We start from the raw sequence: 24,244 nt of genomic DNA, 5'->3' as shown, positions 1-24,244 counted from the left end.
TCTTTGCAACAGAATGATTAGCAATCCTCTGGGCCTTATGGTGGATAGAAGACTCTCGACCACGTAGGGTTATCATCTGTTCAGATTCTGCTGCTGCCTTAGAGTCTATAAAAGGGAGTAAATCAAAAGCTGGTCCTGACATAGTTATTGAGATTCTCTTAGTGTTGTTTAGAGTAGGGAAGATGGGTTGTGCAGTTAGATTTTCATGGATACCTGGGCATGCTGGGGTGGAGGGAAATGAAATTGTGGATGGCATTGCAAAGTCTTCCTTACAGAGCAGGCAAGTAGAAATTAGAGTTCCCCTAGGCAGAGCAGAATTGAGAAGTAGGATTAAAAAAGGTATAGAGAAGAAGCGGCAGGAGGATTGGAAAAATGAATTAAGGGGCAGGCATTATTTTTCCAGTCAACCACTAGTTAAAAAGGTCTCAGACTATTACCTTTTAAATCGTAGAGATGTGGTGAAATTAACAAGACTTAGGTTGGGGCATTGTGGGCTAAACTATTATTTAAAGATAATAGGAAAACATCCTACTGGATTATGTGACTGTGGTAGTCCAGAGACAGTCCAGCATGTTTTGCTGAGCTGTAATCGACACAAAATTGAAAGAAGCATGTTGTTCAAGAGGCTATCCGGCTTAAATTTATTTTGGTTTTCTATTCAATCTTTGTTTGGCCATCAAGAGAATCAACATCTGATTGAAGAGTCTATTATTCAGTATATACACGTGACTAGGTGTATTCGAGAATTTGAGTTTCTTGAAGTTCGATAAGAGGGGGAGGGAGGAGGAGGAGGAGGAGGAGGAGGAGGAGGAGGAGGAGGAGGAGGAGGAGGAGGAGGAGGAGGAGGAGAACTACTGCTACTACTACTACTACTACAACAACTCCATGCAGAATATGACCTGTCTACAACCACTCTTTCCCTTCTGTGGGCAAGCCAGTTCTGGATCCACAAAGCAATGTCCCCTTGGATCCTATGCCTCCTTACTTTCTCAATAAGCCTGGCATGGGGTACCTTATCAAATGCCTTGCTGAAATCCATATACACTACATCTACTGCTCTACCTTCATCAATGTGTTCAGTCACATCCTCAAAAAATTCAATCAGGCTCGTAAGGCACGAGACCTGCCTTTGACAAAGCCATGCTGACTCTTCCTGATCATATTTTACCTCTCCAAATGTTCATAAATACTGAAGCAAAGTATTCATTAAGTACCTCTGCCATCTCTTCCGGCTCCATACACACTGTCACACTCGATTGGTCCTATTCTCTCATGTCTTAACCTCTTGCTCTTCACATACTTGTAGAATGCCTTGGTGTTTTCCTTAATCCTGCCCGCCAAGGCCTTCTCATGGCCCCTTCTGGCTCTCCTAATTTCATTCTTAAGCTCCTTCCTGCTAGCCTTATAATCTTCTGGATCTCTATCATTACCGAGTTTTTTGAACCTTTTGTAAGCTTTTCTTTTCTTCTTGACTAGATTTACAACAGCCTTTGTACACTACGGTTCCTGTACCCTACCATCCTTTCCCTGCCTCATTAGAATGCAGAACTCCATGCAAATACCCCTTGAACATTTGCCACATTTCTTCCATACATTTCCCTGAGAATATCTGTTCCCAATTTATGCTTTTAAGTTCCTGCCTGATAGCCTCATATTTCCCCTTACTCCAATTAAATGTTGTCCAAACTTGTCTGTTCCTATTCTTCTCCAATACTATGTTAAAGGAGATAGCATTGTGATCACTATCTCCAAAATGCTCTCCCACTGAGAGATGTGACACCTGACCAGGTTCATTTCCCAATACCAGGTCAAGTACAGCCTCTCCTCTTGTAGGCTTATCTACATATTGTGTCAGGAAATCTTCCTGAACACATCTAACAAACTTCACCCCTTCTAAACCCCTTGCTCTAGGAAGATGCCAATCAATATTTGGGAAATTAAAATCTCCCACCATGACAACATAACTGGTACGTCTTTGGACTGTGGGAGGAAACTGGAGCAGTTAGTGGAAACCCCCATGGTCACGAGAAGAACGCATAGTCAATGCTGGAATTGAACTTGGACATTCCAAGCTGTAATAAAATCATGATAACTGCTACGTTATCGTGGTAGATAATGAATTCACCTGTATGAACAGTATGCAAGATATGCTTTTCGCCATATCTTGGTACATGTAACGACAATAAACCAGGGTGATTAGGGCACCAGCACAGTGATACATTGGGTAGAGCTGCTGCCTTGCGGGCTCCAGAGACTTGGGTTTGATCCTGACCTCTGGCGCTGTCTGTGTGGAGTTTGCACGTTTTCCCTGTGTCAGTGTAGGTTTCCCCCAGCATCCCAACAGCACTGTAAGTTGTCCCAGTGTGCGGGTGAGGGGTGGAATCTGGGGGGAGAATGAGCCCATGCTGGCCATCAGCCACCAATTGACACCAATCCTACACTAATCCCATTTCATTCTCCCTACATGCCGAAGGGCCTTTTCTGTTCTGTCTGTCTCCAAGGGGTTTCTCACAATGGAGATGAGGAGAATATTTTTCTCAGGACTCATGGGAGCCTGATTCTGAGCCAAAGGGGAGCAGGTAGAGACAGCAGGATCTGCATTCTGGGGACGTCTAATGGGGCCGCTCTCAGATTGTAGGAGCAACACCTCATGTTCTGTCTGGGAAGCCTCTAAGTGGATAGCATGAACATTGATTTTCCCCTCCCCCTCCCTTTTCTTCTACTCCCACTCCGACCTCTTCCTTTTCTCTTCATTTGCCTATCACCCGTCGGCCCCCTAGGCCTGATTCGACGTAGTAGTGCCTGTCACCTCCGCTTAGTCTCCGTTCTCCTTCTCTTTCTCCCATGGTCCACTCTCCTCTCCTATCAGATTCCCTCTTCTCCAGCCCTTTAACTTTTCCACCCCTATCACTTCTAGTTTGTAGTGATGGTGGAGGTGGGGGAAGGAATTGACCCCCGTGTGGTGTGACGTGCTCAGGTCACTCTGGGAGTGACCGCAGGAATTTGGGCTGTATGGCGACTCTCCTAAAGGTGAGCTTGGCCCAAGGCTTTGGAGCTTTACCAGTGACCAATCTGAGCATCAGAAGTTTTGAGAGGAGGGGATGTTAATCAGGCCCACTGCAAGGGTACAAAAGGCAGCAGCAGGTCACTGCAGCAAAAAAGAACTTTGACCAGTGACTGAGAAAGTTTTGAGAGAAGGATATTTCACTCAGGTCCACTGACCAAGTAGAAAAAGCAACAACAGGTTGCTACAGCGAAACAGTGTTTTGACCAGCAACCAATTGTCATTTGGGATTGATTCCCAACAGCGGGTTAACGGAAGGCAGGGGCAATCGCAGCAGCCGTTGTCCGAGTGGACGAGTCAGGGTGGTGACCTTGAGGCTTCAGTCAGAGAAAGCAAAGGAAAGAAAAGCTCCAGGTTAAGTTTTTTTCTCCTTCCCTTCTTTGTATCTGCTCAGCTAGGACAGTAGAGATGCCAGGCAGGATAGTTGCCTGCTCCCTTTGTGGGATGTGGGAAGGCAGGGAGATCTCCAGTGTCCCTGACAACGTCAACTGCGAGGTACATCCAGCTGCAGCTTCCAACAAACTGCGTTAAGGAGTTGGAGCTGGAACTGGATGAACTCAGGATCATTCGGGAGGCTAAAGGGATAATAGATCACACATATAGAGAGGTAGTTACACCTAAGGTGCAGGACACAGGAAACTGGGTGACAGTCAGGAAGGGGAATGGGGTTAAGGAGCCAGTGGAAAGTACCCCTGTGGCCATCTCCTCCACAACAGGTATGTCACTTTCGATACTGACAGGGAGGATGAACCTAACAGAAGAAAGTCACAGTGGTCGGGTCTCTGGCATTGAGTCAGCATCTGTGACTCAGAAGAGAAGGGGGGAAAAGAGGTACACTGTGGTGATAGGGATTCGTTAATTAGGGGAACAGACAGGAGGTTCTGTGGGTGAGAATGAGATTCCCAGTTGGGTGCCAGGGTCCGGGATATCTTGCATCAAATTCTTAGCATTCTTAAGTGGGTGGGTGAACAGCCAGAAGTTGTAGTTCATGTGGGTATCGATGGCATGGTTAGGACGAGTGACGAGGTTCTGCATAGGGAGTTCAGGCAGTCGGGTGCTAAGTTAAAGGGCAGGACCTCCGAGGTTGTGATCTCAGGATTGCTACTCGTGTCATGTGCTGGTGAGGCCAGAACTAGGAAGATTATACAGTTTACTGTGCGGCTGAGGAGTTGGTGTAGGAGAGAGGGCATAACATTTTTGGATCATTGGGCTCTCTTCCAGGGAAGGTGGAACCCGTACAGAAGGGACAGCTTGCACCTGAACTGGAGGGGGACTAATATCCTAGAGGGAAGGTTTGCTAATGCTGCACAGTGGGGTTTACACCAGAGTTGTAGGAGGTGGGAACCAGAGTACCAGAACAGTTAGTGGAGAGGTTGTGGAGGCAAATGTTGGTAAGATCTCAGATAAAGTTATGAATCAAAAGGTTGAGCATGGTGTGACTAGTGTCCTCAATGCATATATTTCAATGCAAGAAGAATCATAGGAAAGGTGGATGATAGTGCTGAAGATGAGGTAGCTGGTTAACAGATAGAGGCAATGTTCAGTGAGGAGAGGCTGTTGATAGGGCAAAATTGCAGTCAATAGGATGAGTTGCAATGTAGAAGGCGGACAAAATTGAAAAGGGTGAATACAGGAATGAAGGTGTTGTATCTGAATGCAGGCAGTATATGGAATGAGATAGATGGCCTGTATTGTGCTGTCGGTTTTCTATGTTTCTAACTTGTAGCAGGGTTGCAGACTGGCAGGTATGATGTAGGCATCACTGAATCATGGTTGAAAGAAGATTATAACTGGGAGCTTAATGTCCAAGGATACACATTGTATTGAAAGGACAGGCAGGAAGGCAAAGGGGGTGGCTTTGCTCTGTCGGTAAAAACTGAAATCAAATCATCAGAAAGAAGTGACATAGGATCGGAAGGTGTTGAATGGTTCTGGGTAGAACTAAGGAACTGCAAGGGTAAACAGACCCTGATGGGAGTTGTATACAGATCCCCAAACAGTAGTAAGGATGTGGTCTACAAATTACTATGGGAAATAGAAAATGTATGCCAAAAGGGCAACAATAGAATAGTCATGGGGGACTTCAATATGCGGGTAGATTGGGAAAATAAGGTTGGTACTGGATTCCAGGAGGGGGAATTTCTAAAGTGCTTATGAGATGGCTTTTTAGAGCAGCTCGTGGTTGAGTCCACTAGGGATCAGATCTTTTGGATTGGTTGTTGTGCAATGAACCAGAATTGATTAGAAAGCTTAAGGCAAAAGAACCCTTAGGGGAAACTGATCATAATATGGTCACATTCACCCTGAAATTTGAGAAAGAGAAGATAAAGTCAGATGTATCATTAGAGTACGGGGAATTACAGAGGAAATGGACAGAATTGATTGGAAAAGAACACTGGCAGGGATGACGTCAGAGCAGCAATGGTTGGAATTTCTGGAGGCAATTTGGAAGGCACAGGATATATACATTCTAAAAGAAAGATGACACAACCATGGCTAACAAGAGAAACCAAAGCTAACATAAAAGCCAAAGAGAGGACATATAATGAGGCAAAAAATAGTGGGAAGTTGAAAGATTTGGAAGATTTTAAAAGCCAACAGAAGGCAATTAAGAAATTCATTAAGAAGATAAAGATGGGATACAAACGTAAGTTACCGAATAATATTAAAGAGGACACCAAAAGTTTCTCCAGATACATAAAGTGTAAGATGGGTGAGAGTGGATATTGGACCACTAGAAAATGATGCTAGAGAGATAGTTATAGGGGACAAGGAAATGTCAAACAAACTGAATAAGTATTTTACATCAGTCTTCATTGTAGAAGACACTAGCAGTATGGTGGGAGTTTCAGGTGTCAGGGGTCATGAAATGAGTGACGTTACCATTACTAGAGAGAAAGTTCTTGGAAAATTGAAAAGTCTGAAGCTAGCTAAGTTACCTAGACCAGATGGTGTACACCCCAGAGTTCTGATAGAAGTAAACACAAAATAATCTGCAGATGCTGGGATCAAAGCAACACTCACAACATGCTGGAGGAACTCAGTAGGTCGGGCAGCATAGTGGCTAAAGAGATTGTGGAGGTATTAGTTATGATTTTTCAAAAATCACTATATTCTGGAATGGTTCTGGAAAAGTGGAAAATTGAAAATGTCCCTGTGCCCTTCAAGAAGGTAGAGAGGCTGAAGAAAGGAAACTATAGGCCAGTTAGTCTGACCTCAGTAGTTGGGAAGATGTTGGAGTCGATTATTAAAAAGGAGGTCTCGGGGTACTTGGAGGCACGTGATAAAATCGGCATTGTTTCCTCAAGGGAAAATCTTGCCTGACAAATCATTGGAATTCTTTGAAGAAATAACAAGCAGGATAGACAATGGAGAGTCAAGGGATTTTGTGTTCTTGGAAAAGGTGCCACACATGAAGCTCCTTAACAAGCTACGATACAATCAATTACAAGCTGATATACAATTCATGGTTTAGAGGAAAGTTTCTCACATGGATAAAGAACTGGCTGATTGGCAGGAGGCAAAGAGTGGGAATAACGGGAGTCTTTTCTGGTTGGCTGCTGGTAACTAGTGGTGTTCCACAGGGATCTGTGTTGGGACTGATCTTTTTCATATTAAATATCAATGATTTGGATGATTGGATTGATGGCTTTGCAGATGATATGAAGATAGGTGGAGGGGCAGGTAATTTTGAGGAAGTAGAGAGGTTACAGAAGGATTTAGATTAGGAGAATGGGGACAGAAATGGCAGGTGGAACATAGTGTTGGGAAGTGTATGGTCACACACTTTCGTAAATGAAATGAAAGGGTCAACTATTTTCTAAATGGAGAGAAAATATACAAAAAAATGTGAGGCAAAGGGACTTGGGAGTCCTTGTGCAGGATTCTTGAAGGTTAATTGCAGGTTGAGTCTGTGATGAGGAAGGCAAACACAATGTTAGCATTCATTCCAAGAGGACTAGATTATGTTGAGACTTTTTAAAGCACTAGTGAAGTCTCACTTGGAATATTCTGAGCAGTTTTGGGCCCCTTATCTTAGAAAGGATGTGTTGAAACTGGAGAGGGTTCAAAGGAGGTTCATGAAAAAAAATTCCAGGATTGAATGGCTTGTCATATGAAGAGCATTTGATGGCTCTGGGTCTTTATTCACTAATATTCAGAAGAATGAGGGGGTGACCTTATTGAAACCTATTGAATTGTGAGAGGCCTTGATAGAGTGGATGTGGAGACGATGTTTCCTATGGTGGGAGATACTCAGAGGACACAACCTCAGAGTAGAGGGGCATCCTTTAGAATGGAGATGAGGAGGAATTTTTTTTTGCTAGAGAGTGGTGAATCTGTGAAATTCTTTGCCACAGGCAGCTGTGGAGGCCAAGTCTTATGTATATTTAAGGCAGAGGTTGATAGATTCTTGGTTGGGCAGGATATGGAGGGATATAGGGAGAAGGCAGGAGATTGGGGCACTGAGGTAAATAGGAAATGGTAGAGCAGATTAAATGGGTCCAATGGCCTAATTCTGCTCCTATATCTTATGGTCTTATGGTGTCTGGCCAAAGTGGAGGCAAGGCAGCAGGTGGCAGTGGCTGGAGGAGGGACAAATCCACCGAGTATATGTCCCAGGCAGAATTGGCTCACATAGTAGAGTTGGGCTTGGGACCTGATGTGGATTGGAAGGTCAGGAGGCAAAGAACTGGGTTGGTTAGTGATGGTTGTCTGTATCACAACTTGCCACGATTCAGTGACAATCCACACCCAACACCGAATTGTGGGAATTTGTGACATGGACGACAATCAATACTCATTAATAGCATCAGGGAGGAGGTACAGAAGGCTGTACAGGAGGTAAGGTATTGTTTTAGTTGACTGGCTCCTATTGTATCCATAGATACATTTTTTCACCAGCCACCACACCATCAATGTTATGATGGTCTAGTTGAGACCACAATGAAGGACCCTCACCACCGAGGACATGTCCTCTTAGTTCTACCATGAAGGAGGAGATACAGGAACCAGGCACTTTGTGGTAGTCAAATACCAGGTGAATAAGTAGTGTACAGGTTTCTTCTTTGTATGTTAAATTTAAAATGGCTTCTATGTTATGTTATACTGGGGAATGCTTCTTTGTTATGTTAAATGCTGAGAAAGTCTGTAGCTAGACATTTGCTTGGGTTAGTACAGACAGCAGGGTGCTATTAGCCAATGGGTGGTCATGTATCGTTTTGTTTTCGGGTGATAATGCTGTCTCATATGACTGGGGACAGGGGGTTTTTGACGGGGAGTCGGTGGAGAGACGGGGAGGACGGCGGACGTGCGAAAGGCTCCGGTCGATCATTCCGGGTAGTCCCGAGCCTTGAGTCCGACAGGATCCAGTTGGTCGTCAGGAATTTCTGAGCTCCAACGGTTGTGCACGAAGAACTTGGACCTTGATAAGTCTGGCGCCTTTTTTTTCCCATTACCTCCTTTTCTGTATCGAACTTATATTAATTTCATAGACCTAGTAATATCTATAAAGTGTGTTTGGTAAAACGTACTGTGTGTGCCGGCTGATGATTGATGTTTGGGATTGATTTGGGTGTCAGTGGTGCAGCAACCGACCCAGCGGGAAGCGTTCAGGCCGGTGCTGGGCGGGATTTCCCCATGACATATACGAGCCAATATAACTGAGCATTACAGTAGTCTTTGGGGTACTGCAAGTCTGTGTCCTTGCTGTTGCTTTGCTGCACGCTTGAGTGCTCGGTGGTAGGTGCCGATGCTTTTATTTTGCCGGGGTGGAGTGGGGATCGTTGCTTGCTGCTGCTTATGCGCAGGAGGGAGGGGAGCTGGGGAGACTTTGGGGTTCTAACATTTATCTGTCATTCATTCTTCGGGGCACTCCTCTGTTTTCGTAGATAGTTGTGAAGAAAAAGAATTTCAGGATGCATATACATTTCTCTGACATTAAATGTACCTTTGAAACCTTTGAAGACACACACTCAAAGTTTCAGAAACAGCTTCTTCCCTCTGCTATCAGATTTCTCAATGGTCCATGAACACTATCTCAGGTTTTTTTTGCACTACTTTTTAAAAATATATTTCTTACTGTAAATGATAGTAATTTTTATGTATTGCACTGTACTGCTGCTGCAAAATGATAAATGCCATGACATATTTCAAATTTGAAGATCATAAGTGGGTAAATTGATGGAAAGTATTCTTAGAGATGGTATATATAATTATCTGGATAGACAGGGTCTGATTAGGAACAGTCAACATGGATTTGTGTGTGGAAGGTCAAGTTTGACAAATCTTATTGAATTTTTTGATGAGGTTACTACGAAAGTTAATGAGGGTAAAGCAGTGGATGTTGTCAATATGGACTTCAGTAAGGCCTTTGACAAGGTTCCACATGGAAAGTTAGTTAGGAAGGTTCAATTGTTAGGCATTAATATCGAACTAGTAAAATGGATTCAGCAGTGGCTGGATGGGAGACACCAGAGAGTAGTGGTGGATAACTGTTTGTCAGGTTGGAGGACGGTGTCTAGTGGTGTGCCTCAGGGATCTGTACTGGGTCCAATGTTGTTTGTCATATATATTAATGATCTGGATGAGGGGGTGGTAAATTGGATTAGTAAGTATGCAGATGATACTAAGATAGGTGGAGTTGTGGATAATGAAGTAGGTTTTCAAAGCTTGCAGAGAGATTTAGGCCAGTTAGAAGAGTGGGCTGAAAGATGGCAGATGGAGTTTAATGCTGATAAATGTGAGGTGCTACATATTGGTAGGACTAATCAAAATATGACATACATGGTAAATGGTAGGGCATTGAAGAATGCAGTAGAAAAGAGGGATCTAGGAATAATGGTGCATAGTTCCCTGAAGGTGGAATCTCATGTGGATAGGGTGGTGAAGAAAGCTTTTGGTATGCTGGCCTTTATAAATCAGAGCATTGGGTATAGGAGTTGGGATGTAATGTTGAAATTGTACAAGGCATTGGTAAGGCCAAATTTGGAGTATTGTGTACAGTTCTGGTCACCGAATTATAGGAAAGATGTTAATTAAATTGAGAGAGTACAGAGGAGATTTACTAAAATGTTGCCTAGGTTTCATCTCCTAAGTTACAGAGAAAGGTTGAACAAGTTAGGTCTTTATTCTTTGGAACGTAGAAGGTTGAGGGGGGACTTGATAGAGGTATTTAAAATTATGAGGGGGATAGATAGAGTTGATGTGGATAGGCTCTTTTCATTGAGAGTGGGGGAGATTCAAACAAGAGGACATGAGTTGAGAGTTAAAGGGCAAAAGTTTAGGGGTAACATGAGGGGGAGCTTCTTTACTCAGAGAGTGGTAGCTGTGTGGAATGAGCTTCCAGCAGAAGTGGTTGAGGCAGGTTTGATGTTGTCGTTTAAAGTTAAATTGGGTAGCTATATGGACAGGAAAGGAATGGAGGGTTATGGGCTGAGTGCAGGTTGGTGGGACTAGGTGAGAGTAAGAGTTCGGCATGGACTAGAAGGGCCGAGATGGCCTGTTTCCATGCTGTAATTGTTATATGGTTATATGGTTATAGATTGTATGGACAGCCAGAGACATCTTCCCAGGTCAGAAATGGCTAACACAAGGGATAAAATTTTAAGGCGATTGGAAGAAAGTTTAAGAGGGGATGTCAGAAGTAAGTTTTTTTTTTACACAGAGAGAAAGGCGAGTGAGTGGAGTGCCCTGTCAAGGTGGTGGTAGGGGGAGATTTATTAGGAGCATTAAGAAACTTTTAGATAGACACATGGATGATAGAAAAAGTGAGGACTATGTAGGAAGGAAGAGTTAGATTGATCTCAGAGAAGGTTAAAAGGTTGGCACAACATTGTGGGAAAAAGGGCCTGTGTTGCGCTGTCTAGAGATCAGGATCAGTTGTGACCTCAGGAACTCTTGGCATGAAGCTTGCACGTTCACCCTGACACAGGGACAAAGGGCTTGTACTGTGCTGTAATGTCCTATGTTCTGTATGTCAGTGGTAATGATTCGGGAGTGGGGGTCCAATCCCACACCTTCACCCTGTGCTCCAGGTTCTCAGTCTGAAGCCGGCAGGTTTCATCTGAAAGGCGTTGCACTCCAACTCTCTAGGCATCAACTGTACACAGAGGTTTTCCAGGGCTTACAGCCCTCTTTTCTGTGATACACAGGGTGGAGAGAGGGAAGATGATGCAGAAGTCCTTTTGTCTATACTATCAGCTACTTGCCAGGGCCACACTTGGAGACCACAGGGCACCTGTATGGCCTCTGTCCCTCACCTCTAACCCTGCACAGAAGAAACAGTTGTCTAAGTATCTTGAGAACTCATATTCTGTCCAGAAAAGAGGCAAACTCCATCATCAAGGCAAGCACTTCATGGGAAGGGAGGAGGAAATGTGGGAGACCAAATACTAACTGATGTCATACCACAGAGGCAGAAATGAGAATCCTGAACCTCACCTGGGCAAAGTAGGGAAGAGGATGAAAGACAGACAGCGATGGGGGACCTTCATTGCTCTTTGCTACTCGAAATGGCAGCAGCGTAACGGGCAGTAAGCAAATAAGACATATTTCATCTCAGTAACTTCCAACCTGATGGCAAGAACATTGATCTTGCTAACCTCTGGTAATTTTCTCCCCTCTCCATTCCCTCTTCATTAATTCCTCACTTTGTCCTCTTACCTCTTCTCTTCATCTGCCATCACCTCCCCGTGGTGTCCCTCCTCCTTCCCTTTCTTTCATGGTCCACTCTCCTCTCCTATCGATTCAGTTTTCTTCAGCCCTTTGCCTTATCATCTCCCAGCTTCTTACTCCACTACCCCATCCCTTCACCTTCTAGCTTGTCTTCCTTCTTTTTCTGTCTTCTTCACCCTTCCTTTCCAATTCAGATAAAGGGTATCAGTCCAAATCATCAACTGTTTATTCCCCTCATAGCTGCTGTCTGACCTACTGAGTTTTGCGTGTGTTATTCTGAATGTCCCTCCCTTTGGTGAATATCAGTCACATGAGAGGGCTTTGTGTGCAGTGGTGTATTGACCAGAGCTGAGTAATGATCTGCAGAAGTGATGAGGGATTAAATGATGATGATAAAATCAACGTACCTTTGGGCCAATGGAACCTGGGAAGCCTCTCAAACCTTGGTCGCCAATATCACCCTGAAACAGCAGATGTAGACTTCAATACTGAGCAAGTTACCATCTTCAAGATTCAAGTTTATTTATCACATCTATATCAAAATATACAGGGAACATGTTCTCTTCTCACTGCTGCCATTGGGAAGGAGGTACAGGAGCCCTAGGTCCCACACCACTAGTTTCAGGAACTGTGATCACACCTCAACCACCAGGCTCTTGGATATGAGGGGATAACGTCATGCAGCTGAACACTGAACTAATTCCATCATTTATGGACTCACTTTCAAGGACTCTACAACATGCTCACAGTATTATTTATTTGCTCAGTTATTTATTATTATTATTATTATTATATTTTGTTTGTATTTCCAGTTTGTCTTCTTATGCACACTGGTTGTCTGTCTGTCTTTGATTCAATGCTATATTTACATGTTAATTGTGGTACTTTGAGAAAAAAGATTAGTCAACACTATCAATATGATGTTAGCATTCATTTCAAGAGGACAAAAATATGAAAGCAAGGATGTAATGTTGAGACTTTATAAGGCACTGGTGAGGCCTCGCTTGGAGTATTGTGAGCAGCTTTAGTCTCCTTATCTTAGAAAGGATGTGCTGAAACTGGAGAGGGTTCAAAGGAGGTTCAAGAAAATGATTCCAGGATTGAATGGCTTGTCATAAGAACAGTATTTGATGGCTCTGGGCCTGTATTCACTGGAATTCAGAAGAATGAGGGATGATCTCATTAAAACCTAGCGAATGTTGAAAGGCCTCAGTAGAGTGGATATGGAGAGGATGTTTCCTATAGTGGGAGAGATTAACACCTCAGAGGACACAGCTTCAGAATACAGACATGTCCATTTAGAACAGACATTAGGAAGAATTTCTTCAGCCAGAGAATGGAGAATCTGTGGAATTTGTTGTTACAGGTGACTTTGGAGGCCAAGGCCAAGTCATTGCGTATATTTAACATAGAACATAGAATAGTACAGCACAGTACAGGCCCTTTGGCCCACAATGTTGTGCTGACCTTTAACCCTGCCTCCCATATAACCCCCCACCTTAAATTCCTCCATATACCTGTCTAGTAGTCTCTTAAACTTCACTAGTGTATCTGCCTTCACCACTGACTCAGGTAGTGCATTCCACGCACCAACCACTCTCTGAGTAAAAAACCTTCCTCTAATATCCCCCTTGAACTTCCCACCCCTTACCTTAAAGCCATGTCCTCTTGTGTTGAGCAGTGGTGCCCTGGGGAAGAGGCGCTGGCTATCCACTCTATCTATTCCTCTTATTATCTTGTACACCTCTATCATGTCTCCTCTCATCCTCCTCTCCAAAGAGTAAAGCCCTAGCTCCCTTAATCTCTGATCATAATGCATACTCTCTAAACCAGGCAGCATCCTGGTAAATCTCCTCTGTACCCTTTCCAATGCTTCCATATCCTTCCTATAGTGAGGCGACCAGAACTGGACACAGTACTCCAAGTGTGGCCTAACCAGAATTTTATAGAGCTGCATCATTACCTCGCGACTCTTAAAACTCTATCCCTCGACTAATGAAAGCTAACACCCCATAAGCTTTCTTCACTACCCTATCTACCTGTGAGGCAACTTTCAGGAATCTGTGGACATGTGGCCCCAGATCCCTCTGCTCTTCCACACTACCAAGTATCCTGCCACTTACTTTGTACTCTGCCTTAGAGTTTGTCCTTCCAAAGTGTACCACCTCACACTTCTCCGGGTTGAACTCCATCTGCCACTTCTCAGCCCACTTCTGCATCCTATCAATGTCTCTCCGCAATCTTCGACAATCCTCTACACTATCCACAACACCACCAACCTTTGTGTTGTCTGCAAACTTGCCAACCCACCCTTCTACCCCCATTAAGGCAGATGCTGATAGATTCTTAATTGGACAGGAGATGAAAGGATACGGGGAGAAGGCAGGAGATTGGGACCGATAGGGAAAATGAATCAGCCATGATGAAATGGCAGAGCAAGACTCGATGGGCCAAATGGTCTAATTCTGCTGCTATGTCTTACATTTGTATGTTGTTTTTCACTGATTCTATAAGAAAATGAATCTCACAGTAGTATTTGGTGACAAAAATGTATTTTATCAATAAATTTACCTTGAACTTCAGTACCCCTCTACGATCGGACTGAAGGCATAGGAGCCTCAGAACTTACACCACCAGATTCAGGAGCAGTTAATGCCCCTACCATTAGGGTCTTGAACCAGCATGGATGACACCACTCACCTCAGCTCTGAAGTCATTCCACAATCTATGGACTCACCTTCAACTCTGCAACCCACGTTCTCAATATTATTTATTTATTTATTTTTGTGCTTTTTTTTTTTGTGTGTATCTGCACAGCTTGTCTTCTTTTAAACATTGGTTCTTTGCCTGTCTTTGTTTGTACCTATTGTATTTCTTTGTGCTACTGTGAAATCCCACAAGAAAATTAACCTCAGAATAGTATCTGGTGACAGATACATACTTTGATCATGAATTGACATTGAAATTCAAATTTTGTAATGTGTCGCTTGCGTTAACAACCAACTTGCCCAAGAGTGTGCTGGGGACAGCCTTCGGCCCATCAAGTACATAACAACAATCAACGACCTATTGACACCAATCTAACACCGATCCCTTTCCATTCCCTCCCCCATTCCCATCAACTTCCCCCAGATTCCACCCCTCACCCTCACACTGGGGATAATTTACAGCGGTCAATTAACCCACTGACCCACCGACCCACACGTCTTTCAGATGTAGGAGGGAACTGGAGCACCTGGGCGGAAATCAGTATGGTCAGTGGCAGCATGTGCTCATTAAGGGAATTGACAAAGTTCAAAGTAAATCTATTATCAAAGTATATATATGTCACCTTACACAACCTGCTATTCATTTTCATGTGGGTGTACTCAGCAGGTCTATAGAATAGTAATTATAAGGGGCTTCTTCTTTTATGTTACTGCTAAGGCTAATAAAAATGGCTTCTTTGTTATGCTAGAATAAAATAGCTTCTTTGTTATGTTAACTGTTGAGAAACTGCTTCTCTATAGCAGCTTGTTTGGGTTATAATTACTGATAGAGAGAATTGTATTCATTTGCTAACCAATTGGGATAGATGTTATTCTTTCTTGTGTGTCTGTAAACTGGTCGTTACTACATGCATGTTGGGTGGGTGGGGTGGCTGTTGGTATCCCGGAGGTCTTTGTTCGAGTTCAGACTAGCGCTGACGAAATGGTGGTGGGACTGCCAGTGTCCATTGGCGTCCCAGGTGAGGTGGGACCATGGGCTATCCATACTGTTAGGAGAGAGAGGAAAGAGTGGTCTGATCCGAAGGTAGTGTCTGCGAATAAAAGTTCCAGCTATGGCAGGCTCTGCCTGGTTTTTGGGATAATGTCCACCCCTAAAGGGGAGGAGGCATATGAGACGTAGGTGGAGAGGATCTCTCAGTTGTTAGATGAGTGGCAGTGCTCAGTTGTGGGAGAGCAACAGGGATTGGTTTAAAGTTTGAGTAGGCGGGCTGGTGATGGTGTTAGAACTATTAGGGTTATTTACCCCGTAGTGACAGCTGCCAGCTATCTGAAAGCGGGGTAAAATGCGTTTCGTTCGACTGGAAGTAAAATGCAGTGCCAGGGGATCATTTAAGGGGATCAGCCTCTCCCCTCAGATGTTCAGCTGATCAGAGAGGTGTTGGGAAACATAGTGGAGGCCCAGTGGGGGAACGGCTTGGGTTCTCTGGGGGAGCACTTTCCCAGCAATGTACCAAGGAACTCCCGAAAGGAAAAGACCCTATTCCTGAAGTCTTAGAGGGACTACGCCCTCGGGACAATGAGCGTGAGGACTGGGGTGAGTGTGGGAACGGGACAGTTAGGGTGAGGACTGGGGTAGGTGTGTGGGAACGGGACAGTGAGGGTGAGGACTGGGGTGAGTGTGGGAACGGGACAGTGAGGGTGAGGACTGGGGTGAGTGTGGGAACGGGACAGTTAGGGTGAGGACTGGGGTAGGTATGTGGGAACGGGACAGTGAGGGTGAGGATTGGGATGAGTGTGGGAACGGGACAGTGAGGGTGAGGACTGGGGTGAGTGTGTGGGAACGGGACAGTTAGGGTGAGGACTGGAGTAGGTGTGTGGGAACGGGACAGTGAGGGTGAGGACTGGGGTGAGTGTGGGAACGGGACAGTGAGGGTGAGGACTGGGGTGAGTGTGGGAACGGGACAGTTAGGGTGAGGACTGGGGTGAGTGTGGGAACGGGACAGTGAGGGTGAGGACTGGGGTGAGTGTGGGAACGGGACAGTGAGGGTGAGGACTGGGGTGACTGTGGGAACGGGACAGTGAGGGTGAGGACTGGGGTGAGTGTGGGAACGGGACAGTGAGGGTGAGGACTGGGGTGAGTGTAGGAACGGGACAGTGAGGGTGAGGACTTGGGTGACCCTGGGAACGGGACAGTGAGGGTGAGGACTTGGGTGACCCTGGGAACGGGACAGTGAGGGTGAGGACTGGGGTGACCGTGGGAACGGGACAGTGAGGGTGAGGACTGGGGTGAGTGTGGGAACGGGACAGTGAGGGTGAGGACTGGGGTGAGTGTGGGAACGGGACAGTGAGGGTGAGGACTGGGGTAGGTGTGTAGGAACGGGACAGTGAGGGTGAGGATTGGGATGAGTGTGGGAACGGGACAGTGAGGGTGAGGACTGGGGTGAGTGTGTGGGAACGGGACAGTTAGGGTGAGGACTGGAGTAGGTGTGTGGGAACGGGACAGTGAGGGTGAGGACTGGGGTGAGTGTGGGAACGGGACAGTGAGGGTGAGGACTGGGGTGAGTGTGGGAACGGGACAGTTAGGGTGAGGACTGGGGTAGGTGCGTGGGAACGGGACAGTGAGGGTGAGGATTGGGGTGAGTGTGGGAACAGGACAGTGAGGGTGAGGACTGGGGTGAGTGTGGGAATAAGACAGTGAGGGTGAGGACTGGGGTGAGTGTGGGAACGGGACAGTGAGGGTGAGGACTGGGGTGAGTGTGGGAACGGGACAGTGAGGGTGAGGACTGGGGTGACTGTGGGAACGGAACAGTGAGGGTGAGGACTGGGGTGAGTGTGGGAACGGGACAGTGAGGGTGAGGACTGGGGTGAGTGTAGGAACGGGACAGTGAGGGTGAGGACTTGGGTGACCCTGGGAACGGGACAGTGAGGGTGAGGACTTGGGTGACCCTGGGAACGGGACAGTGAGGATGAGGACTGGGGTGACTGTGGGAACGGGACAGTGAGGGTGAGGACTGGGGTGAGTGTGGGAACGAGACAGTGAGGGTGAGGACTGGGGTGAGTGTGGGAACGAGACAGTGAGGGTGAGGACTGAGGAGAGTGTGGGAACGGGACAGTGAGGGTGAGGACTGGGGTGAGTGTGGGAACGAGACAGTGAGGGTGAGGACTGGGGTGACTGTGGGAACGGGACAGTGAGGGTGAGGACTGGGGTGAGTGTGGGAACGGGACAGTGAGGGTGAGGACTGGGGTGAGTGTGGGAACGGGACAGTGAGGGTGAGGACTGGGGTGAGTGTGGGAACGGGACAGTGAGGGTGAGGACTGGGGTGAGTGTGGGAACGGGACAGTGAGGGTGAGGACTGGGGTGACTGTGGGAACGGGACAGTGAGGGTGAGGACTGGGGTGAGTGTGGGAACGGGACAGTGAGGGTGAGGACTGGGGTGAGTGTGGGAACGGGACAGTGAGGGTGAGGACTGGGGTGAGTGTGGGAACGGGACAGTGAGGGTGAGGACTGGGGTGAGTGTGGGAACGGGACAGTGAGGGTGAGGACTGGGGTGAGTGTGGGAACGGGACAGTGAGGGTGAGGACTGGGGTGAGTGTGGGAACGGGACAGTGAGGGTGAGGACTGGGGTGAGTGTGGGAACGGGACAGTGAGGGTGAGGACTGGGGTGAGTGTGGGAACGGGACAGTGAGGGTGAGGACTGGGGTGAGTGTGGGAACGAGACAGTGAGGGTGAGGACTGGGGTGACTGTGGGAACGGGACAGTGAGGGTGAGGACTGGGGTGACTGTGGGAACGGGACAGTGAGGGTGAGGACTGGGGTGAGTGTGAGGTTTAGTCTGTGCAACCCCCTGCCCATCTTCCGGTGCTGCATTCCTTCAGGGTGTCCTCAGACGGAGAGCGTGCCGTCATTCTGGGTTCAGTTGGGGTTTTCGGGAACGGTGCCCTCCCAGTCCTCACTGGGAATGCATTGCATTATAGATAGTTATAACTGTATTTTAACTTGAATTCAGTAACTGAAGTTGTAAACTTAGTCAGCTCCGCCCTGGGTATTCGCCTCAGACGTATGCAGGACATCTTCAAGGAACGGTGACCAAAAAGGCCCTGTTCGTTCTGTCTCTAAGCATTCCCATTCCCCAGGACATGCCCTCTTCTCCTTCCTGCCATCTGGGAGGAGGTACAGAAGCCTAAAGGCACACATGCAATAATTCAGGACCAGCTTTTTCCCCTCTTCCATCACATTTCTGAACGGACATTGAACCCATGAACACTAGCTCACTACTTCTTTATTTCTAACGTTTGCACTACTTATATAACTTTAATATTTAATATATATTTACTGTCATTCACAGGTATTTTTCAATTATTACATATTACATTGTACTGCTGCCATTATGTTAACAAATTTTGCGACATACACCGGTGATATTAAACCTGATTCTCATTCTTTCTTGCAACCCTAACCTTTGTATGTCTTATATTTTATAAAGTTTTGTATATTTGTTAGAGAAAGGGACAGTAGTGGGGGAGGTACTGTGGTAAAACATACCTTCTGACCTTTAGCACCAGGCTTGCCCATGGATCCTTGGTCTCCCTGCACACCAGGTCGACCCCGCTGAGTATTTTGGAAACCTTGTTGTCCCGGCAAACCGGGCTCTCCCTGAAAAGATACGAAAGCCACTCTTTGGCATGGTTCAAAAAAATAGAGAAGCTTGAAGCATTGAGAACTGTTCCAGTCTCCATATCACACTGGGATCACCGTGCACAGTTCCAGTCTCCATATCACACTGGGAACACCGTGCACAGTTCCAGTCTCCATATCACACTGGGAACACCGTGCACAGTTCCAGTCTCCATATCACACTGGGATCACCGTGCACAGTTCCAGTCTCCATATCACACTGGGAACACCGTGCACAGTTCCAGTCTCCATATCACACTGGGAACACCGTGCACAGTTCCAGTCTCCATATCACACTGGGATCACCGTGCACAGTTCCAGTCTCCATATCACACTGGGAACACCGTGCACAGTTCCAGTCTCCAGATCACACTGGGAACACCGTGCACAGTTCCAGTCTCCATATCACACTGGGATCACCGTGCACAGTTTCAGTCTCCATATCACACCAGGAACACAGTTCCAGTCTCCATATCACACTGGGATCACCGTGCACAGTTCCAGTCTCCATATCACACCGGGAACACCGCGCACAGTTCCAGTCTCCATATCACACTGGGAACACCGAGCACAGTTCCAGTCTCATATCACACTGGGATTACCGTGCACAGTTCCAGTCTCCATATCACACTGGGATCACCGTGCACAGTTCCAGTCTCCATATCACACCAGGAACACAGTTCCAGTCTCCATATCACACTGGGATCACCGTGCACAGTTTCAGTCTCCATATCACACTGGGAACACCGCGCACAGTTCCAGTCTCCATATCACACTGGGATCACCGTGCACAGTTCCAGTCTCCATATCACACTGGGAACACCGTGCACAGTTCCAGTCTCCATATCACACTGGGATCACCGTGCACAGTTCCAGTCTCCATATCACACTGGGAACACCGTGCACAGTTCCAGTCTCCATATCACACTGGGATCACCGTGCACAGTTCCAGTCTCTATATCACACTGGGAACACCGTGCACAGTTCCAGTCTCCATATCACACTGGGATCACCGTGCACAGTTCCAGTCTCTATATCACACTGGGAACACCGTGCACAGTTCCAGTCTCCATATCACACTGGGATCACCGTGCACAGTTCCAGTCTCCATATCACACTGGGAACACCATGCACAGTTCCAGTCTCCAGATCACACTGGGAACACCGTGCACAGTTCCAGTCTCCATATCACACTGGGATCACCGTGCACAGTTCCAGTCTCTATATCACACTGGGAACACCGTGCACAGTTCCAGTCTCCATATCACACTGGGATCACCGTGCACAGTTCCAGTCTCCATATCACACTGGGAACACCGTGCACAGTTCCAGTCTCCAGATCACACTGGGAACACCGTGCACAGTTCCAGTCTCCATATCACACTGGGATCACCGTGCACAGTTCCAGTCTCCATATCACACTGGGAACACCGTGCACAGTTCCAGTCTCCATATCACACTGGGATCACCGTGCACAGTTCCAGTCTCCATATCACACCGGGAACACCGCGCACAGTTCCAGTCTCCATATCACACTGGGAACACCGTGCACAGTTCCAGTCTCCATATCATACTGGGAACACCGTGCACAGTTCCAGTCTCCATATCACACTGGGAACACCGTGCACAGTTCCAGTCTCCATATCACACTGGGATCATTGTGCACAGTTCCAATCTCCATATCACACCAGGAACACTGTGCACAGTTCCTGTCTCCCTGTCTCTTGGAAGTGGTGTGTACAGTTTTCTAATGAAGGAGACACTGGTTTGTGCTGTATACCAGTGAAAGCCAAGATGGATTGCACGTGTCTGTGCCTGTACAACTGTGAGATGAGGAACTGCTGTATTCTTGTTCTTGCAGAAACATGGCTCCAGGACAATATCCATGCACCATTAATCTACATACATGACACTCAGTGATTCAGACTGGATTATTGTTACATTTTTTTGTTACTATGTGTTTTCCTGCTGTCATAAACATATGCGCTATATGCATCGTGTACTGTGTGTGAGTGCTGGTTTGCTTTGCACCTTGGTCCCAGAGAAATGCTGTTTCATTTGGCTGTTTTCCTGTTTGTGTTTGAATGATAATTAGACTTGAACTTTGACCTGTTCATCCTCTCTCCATAACTCAGTGTCGTAAGTCTCACATCATTTTTGTAGATCTCCTTTGCACTCTTTCCAGCTTAAAGACATTTTTCCTACAGGAGGGTGATCAAAGCTGAACACAATATTCCACTTGTGACCTCGCTAATGTCTTGTAGCATACCAACCGGACTGCTCTCCATACCCTGACTGATGAGGATCAGTGTGCCAAAAGCCTTCTTCACCATCCTGTCTACCTGTGACTCCGCTTCCAGCCAATGCTCTACAACGCTGCCTATTGCCTTGCCCTTCACAGTGAAAGTCTAGCATCTTTTTCCTTTCCAAAATGTAACACTTCACATTTGTCGAAATTGAACCCCGGTTGCATAACCAGATGGTCTGCACTTGAAGAGCAGGGGTTGCCTTACGCAGTAGGTCCCAGTACTATCACAGTAATGCAGTTAGGTTTAATTACCTTAGGACCTCGTTGACCTCTGTCACCCACTGGGCCAGGTTCACCAGGGGCTCCTCGGGGTCCAGGTTTCCCAGCGACCCCGGTTAGCCCGACATCACCAAGGTCTCCCTGTGGAAATGATATCAGTTCATGAAGAATGCAGTCACATTAGGACCCAAAAAACAGGTTTAACTGAACCAGGGTAAGGAACCGTATCGGTTATAATGTCCCGAGGCAGACCAGAACCCAAAACTGAAAACCTGAAATAAAAAGACAGTGCTGGACATGCATACTCAACAGGTCAGGCAGCATCTGTGGAGAAAGAAACAGTTAATGTTTCAGGTGCAGAAACATTCATCAGAACTTCACCATTGATTGCATGAAAAATAACTCCCCTTTAATGATCTTAAATTGATGATCTCTTGTTGTTAACAAGGTTGGACAGTAGCGCAGTAGGGAGAGCCGCTATCTCATGGCTCGAGAGAGCCAAACTCAGTGTGGAGAGTTTTCTCCCTGTGAGCACGTGAGTTTCCCTGGGTGCTCCCGTGCCCTCCCACATCCCACCATTTCCTGATCGGTCAGTGCATCAAAGAATATGGCGAGAAAGCAGGTGTAAGGGGTTGATTGGGATCCAGGAGCGGCCATAATGCAATGGTGGAGCAGACTCGATGGGCTGAACAGCCTAATTCTGCTCCTTTGTCTTATGGTCTTATGGTGTTATGGGTAGGACAGGTGACGAGGTTCTGCAGAGGGAGTTCAAGGAGTTAAGTGCTTTGTTAAAGGGCAGGACTTCCGGGGTTGTGATCTCAGGATTGCTACCTGTGCCATGTGCTGGTGAGGCTCATTGCACAGGTACGAAAATTAAATAGTTAATATGCGGCTAAGGAGTTGGTGTAGGAGGAAAGGCATAAGATTTTTGGATTATCGGTCTCTCTTCTAGGGAAGGTGGGACCTGTACAGAAGGGACAGTTTGCACATGAACTGATGGGGTCTAATATCTTTGCAGGAGGGTTTGTTAATGCTGCACGGTGGGGTTTAAACTCGAGTTGTAGGGGGATTGGAACCAGAGTGCCAGTACAGTTAGTGGAGAGGTTGTGGAGGCAGATGTTGGTAAGACCTCAGACAAAGTTAGGAATCAAAAGGTTGAGCATGGTACAACTAGTGTCCTGAGCTGCCTGTATCTCAATGCAATAGGTATCGTAGGAAAGGTGATAATCGTTCTGAAGATGAGGTAGCTGGTTTACAAACAGAGGCAATGTGTAGTGAGGAGAGGCTGTTGATAGGGCAAAATTGCAGTCAACAGGATGAACTGCAATGCAGAAGGCAGATGGAATTAAAATGGGTGAATACAGGACTGAAGGTGTTATATTTGAATGCGCACTGTATATGGAATAGGGTAGACAAACTTGCAGCACAGTTGTAGATTGGCAGGTACGATGTAGGCATCACTGAATCATGGCTGAAAGAAGGTTACAGCTCGGAGCTTGATATCCAAGGATACACATTGTAGCATAAGGACAGGCAGGAAGCAGAGGTGGCGATGCTCTGTTGGTGAAAATTGAAATCAGATCATTAGAAAGAGGTGACATAAGGTCAGAAGATGATGAATCATTGTGGATAGAGCAAAGAAACAATGGCTGGAATGTCTGGAAGTGATTCGGAAGGCACAGGACATGTACATCCCAAAGAGCAAGTATTTGAAAGGAAAGATGACACAACCGTGGCTAACAAGAGAAGTCAAAGCCAATGTAAAAGCCAAAGAGAATATAATATAGCAACAATTAGTGGGAAGTTAGAGGATCAGGAAGCTTTTAAAAACCAAAACGGCAACAAAAAAAAACTATTAAGAAAGTAAAGATGGAATATGAAAGTAAGTTAGCAAATAATATTAAAGAGGATACCAAAAGTTTCTTCAGATACATAAAGTGTAAAAGAGGCAAGAGTGGATATGGGACCACTGCAAAATTATGCTGGAGAACAGGAAATGAGGGACAACGAAATGGCAGATGAACTAAATAAGCATTTTGCATCAGTCTATACGGTGGAAGACACTAGCAGTATGGTGGAAGTTTCAGGTGTTGTGGTCATGCATTGTGTGAAGTTACCATAACTAAAGAAAAGGCTCTTGGGAAACTAAAAGGTCTGAAGGTAGTTAAGTCCCCTGGACCAGATGGTGTACACCCTAGAATTCTGAAAGAGGTGGCTGAACAGATTGTGCAAGCATTAGTAATGATCTTAAAAGAATCACTAGATTCTAGAATGGTTCTGGAACATGGAAAATTGCAAATGTCACTCCACTCTTCAAAATGGAGAGAGGCAGAAGAAAGGAAACTATAGGCTAGTTAGTCTGACCTCAGTGCTCGGGAAGATGTTGGAGTTGATCATTAATGATGAGGTCTCACGGTATTTGGAGGCACATGATAAAATAAGCCAGAATTAACATAGCTTCCTGACAAATCTGTTGGAGTTCTCTGAAGAAATGACAAAGGAGAATCAAGGGATGTTGAGCCATTAGATTTTCAGACGGTCCTTGACAAGGTGTCACACCTGAGGCTGCTTAATATGCTACGAGCCCGCGGTATTACA

General features: G+C 46.2%; 1 protein-coding gene across 1 annotated transcript in view; it reads right to left on the bottom strand.

Annotated features, from left to right (window-relative positions):
- Positions 1–24,244, bottom strand: part of LOC140206426 (uncharacterized) — a 620,054-nt gene that overhangs the window by 62,715 nt on the left and 533,095 nt on the right. Inside the window, exons 49-51 of the mRNA XM_072274794.1 lie at positions 21,680–21,787; positions 18,988–19,098; positions 12,145–12,198 (exon numbers count right to left, since the gene is read on the bottom strand). Of these exons, the coding sequence (XP_072130895.1) occupies positions 12,145–12,198; positions 18,988–19,098; positions 21,680–21,787 (273 nt within the window). The remainder of the gene's footprint in view (positions 1–12,144; positions 12,199–18,987; positions 19,099–21,679; positions 21,788–24,244) is intronic.

Source organism: Mobula birostris, chromosome 12 (assembly GCF_030028105.1).
Source record: "Mobula birostris isolate sMobBir1 chromosome 12, sMobBir1.hap1, whole genome shotgun sequence".
Classification (NCBI taxonomy): domain Eukaryota; kingdom Metazoa; phylum Chordata; class Chondrichthyes; order Myliobatiformes; family Myliobatidae; genus Mobula; species Mobula birostris.
Note: the sequence above shows the minus strand (reverse complement) of the source record. Positions and strands in the feature narration are given on the sequence as shown.